General features: G+C 42.6%; 1 protein-coding gene across 1 annotated transcript in view; it reads left to right on the top strand.

The window, feature by feature from the left end:
* LOC126993980 (uncharacterized) overlaps positions 1-2,095 on the top strand; it is a 3,104-nt gene extending 1,009 nt beyond the window's left edge. The window contains exons 1-2 of the mRNA XM_050853238.1: positions 1-563; positions 1,012-2,095. The exon at positions 1-563 is cut by the window's left edge and continues 1,009 nt beyond it. Of these exons, the coding sequence (XP_050709195.1) occupies positions 1-527 (527 nt within the window). The 3' untranslated portion in view covers positions 528-563; positions 1,012-2,095. The remainder of the gene's footprint in view (positions 564-1,011) is intronic.
* Positions 2,096-3,820: the final 1,725 nt, after the last annotated feature.

Raw genomic sequence — 3,820 nt, 5'->3', positions numbered from 1 at the left:
ATGAAACATTCTCCAAAGGACGGAATTACAAGGAGAACTCTATCCCCATCTTCATTGGTATCGTGGCCTTCACGGTGAGCATGTGTCTTAGGTTCTGCTTATGCCGCGGCAAGAGCGTGGTGCGGCGCGTCACCACCGTCACTGTAATCAGAAGCCGCCCTGCGAACTCCGACGCGGCTCAGGACCAGCAGGACCTGCCACCGGCCTATGTCGACGTTGTGAATGAGAACACGGATCCTGGCAGTCCCACAGACGACACCTGCACTGAACCCCCACCCCCCGCCTATGCAGATATAGCGCACGAAGTTCTGCCGCCCACCTATTCCGAGGTGGAAGCTCAGTCCATTCCCCCCGCCGAGGCAGCATCTCTGGCAAACCAGGAGAGTGCGACGCAACCTTCGTCCCCGCCGCCAGACCCTGGGCTTGTCCACGATGACAAAGACTCGGGAGCTTCTAGAAGCATGCTATCAAAATACAGATCTCAGCAGAAACAGTATGCCTTCAAGGTGTTGGACGAGGACGAGTGAGGCCGCCGACGGCCATTACTGCATGTCCCAGGGCAGGTATGAGACAGGCCCCAGAGGGCCATCCTACATATCCATCTGTTCCCTCAGACGCCTCTTAGAAAAAGTTTCAACTTTTTTATCAGTATTTTATCTCATTTCGCGTAAAAATCAATTTCGTTGGCCTCAACTGTTTCCTGTCTTTTTTACTGCTTATCTCTACTTTGCATTTCTATATAATCACCTGCCCCCTTTAATTAAACATCTTGAGGCTTCCTTCAGTCTAAATCCCACATTCGAAAAGTTTACTATCGTCCCTGGCAGGTATTCTGATCACACCGGACACCCTATTTAACACTTCTCACACAAAGTCGACCACAGTCTCTGCACTCAAGGTTTCACCTCCAATCACTGTCACGCTCCTTTAGCGCCCTTTCCACCATGATCAATCCTCGAGGATTTCTGCCATCTAAAGGAATCAATGTACATGTTTTTCATGTCTTTGTAGGTGCTGTCATCGGCGGCGACACCATCGCAACGAGAATCTCCAAGGAAGTAATCTCAGCAGCTGTGGACGACCAACATTTGGCCGGGGTGACCACAGCACGCAGTAACCACCTTGTCCCAGGTTATTTATACGTGCTCGCTGCCTAGGCAGCATGCATGCTTATGTAGTTAGCAGGTAGGTAGGACTGTAAGTCGTTTTTAGTTAACAAAAAAAAAAAATACATGAAAGTAAGAATGACCACTGATGTATTGCAGTCACAGTATTTTTACACACGTGTATGTTGATGAAAATATTACTGAAAACTAATATTGAACACATGCAGGCCATGCATTAATTTGTAAGTCATAGTATTTTTGTACTCATGTTTTAAATATATATATATATATATATATATATATATATATATATATATATATATATATATATATATATATATATATATATATATATATATATATATATATATATATATATATATATATATATATATATATATATATATATATATATATATATATATGATAAAATTGTTAGAAGTATGATTTCCTCTCCAACATGTGATAGTAGTGTTAAGAAATGTGATGTGGACTGCCGAGCGTGTCAGTCAAGGAGGGAAGGAAGGAAGGCTTCGGTGTCTACAGATCAACATTCTTTTTTCTTTTATAATTTTTATAAGTATCATTATTAATAATTTTTAATCATTATTTTTCATTGTCCTCTTCCGCCCCCCTCACATGTATTTAATCTGGCAGTCCCGATTCAAGTGTAGAGTTTAGGTTAGTCAGTTAACGGTGTAAGAAATTTGTTTAGATGACTGTTATTCGCCGTTTATCACTATCGTTATTTTTCCTTCAACAATCTCAGATCACTCTCCCTTTCCTCTCAGCCCCAAATGTGTGTGTGTGTGTGTGTGTGTGTGTGTGTGTGTGTGTGTGTGTGTGTGTGTGTGTGTGTGTGCACTCCTTTCACCCTTCCCTCCCCTCGCCCCACACTATGAGCTGTGTGCTGTGCCTCCGCCTGAAGACCGATACTTTTTTTCTATGAAAGAAATGATAATGATGATAATAATATTCTAATACTGTAATTGTGTCTTTGTCTCCTTTCTTACCAATTAAGAGTGTCTGCATAATGGTCGGGTCAGTTATATTTCTCTATTATTGTTTATTGAATCCTTTGTGACTGATATAATGGAAATTGCGAGCAACTATACCGGTGTTAGATAACATTGATTTTTAGGCCTGTGATTTATTGAGTAGTTTTGTAAATATCAGCTTCAACGTTTGGAATACAGTTTTTTTATGGCTACTCGATTTGATTAATTGTGTTGATCAATTAACTATTATGATCGTCGGAGTCAAAATTCAGTACCATGTGGAAATAGTTAACACACACACACACTCACACACACACACACACACACACACATTGAATTAGGCGAAAAACTTGTTCAATCTGTTAGAGAGAACTTATGAAAATTGTTACTGCTAATAATATGCATCAAGTAATAAGAACACTAATTATTATATAGAATGAGAGAGAGAGAGAGAGAGAGAGAGAGAGAGAGAGAGAGAGAGAGAGAGAGAGAGAGAGAGAGAGAGAGAGAGAGGTTATCCATACACCTGATTCCGGAAAAAAGTTTACGTGAGTTGGAAAATCCCACATTGTCCCACTTCTTTTGTTTCAGTCATCAGCCGCAGCCTCCCCTCCTCTCCCCACCACCCCACCGGCTGCACTACCACACCCCCCTCACTCCCTCCAACCCCAGCACTTACTCTCCACCCTTCCACTCCTACCACGTTAGCCCCCTCCACCCCCACTTCAGTTCCACCTCTGCACGCAACCGGCTCTCTTATCACCATGATCCTATCGCCTCATCACATCAACACATCCCCCCTCCAGGACCTCCAGACGCCACATCCTTTGCCACATCACCATTTTCATAACTCATCGTAACACGACAGCTTTATGACCCATTATTTATTGTTATTATGACACTCATTTATTACATTTCCCACACCACCGTTCTTTATCCGATAATTATCAACACCACTTTATCTTTTATTTTATTTTTATACCTGATCTGGCTTTTATGTCGCATGATCACTTCACAGCTTCACGACGCAGCCACATTTGCTTAGATTTGGGTCACATTAATCACAGCAGCACACACATCCTCTGATACTAAGCACCATGCATGTATTACACCCCTCACCATCACGCTACGACTACTCTGTGCTCGCCAAGAAGAGACCATCGAGACACCTGATGATGCGAGGGCAATGGGTAAAAAGGGGAGATGAATCAGAAGGGAAAGAGAAAGAAGGTATAGGTAAACGAGAGAAGTAAAGAGAGCATCAAGAACTTACTAGTATTCTGATCATTATTATTGACATTCTACTCTAAACAGGACATTTGCGAGCATTTTTCCTTGATTTTTTGTTTTTGTTCAGTTCTTGGTCTCACCTTCACCGTAAAGGTCAAAAATCACTCATAACTCACCACTCTCATGCCTCATTAGCCCATCACCAACCCGATTTAGTTATCACGCATCACCATTCAGACTAATTCACCCAGCCATCCACGCACCCATCCACATCTAATCCACTTTCATCTCAGCACCGTAGATACGTCAAACCTAGACTTGCCATGCACCTCCGTCTACCCATTAAGCCTTAGATGCTTAGAATGTAGAGGAGTCATTCCGTCACAACCACATCCAACACCTTACACTTTCCACCACCACAGCCACACCCGCCTGCCTCAACCATCACCACCACCGCTAACACCACCCTTAAACTTTCCACCACCA

The sequence above is a fragment of the Eriocheir sinensis genome, chromosome 1, assembly GCF_024679095.1.
Source record: "Eriocheir sinensis breed Jianghai 21 chromosome 1, ASM2467909v1, whole genome shotgun sequence".
Lineage (NCBI taxonomy): Eukaryota > Metazoa > Arthropoda > Malacostraca > Decapoda > Varunidae > Eriocheir > Eriocheir sinensis.
Note: the sequence above shows the minus strand (reverse complement) of the source record. Positions and strands in the feature narration are given on the sequence as shown.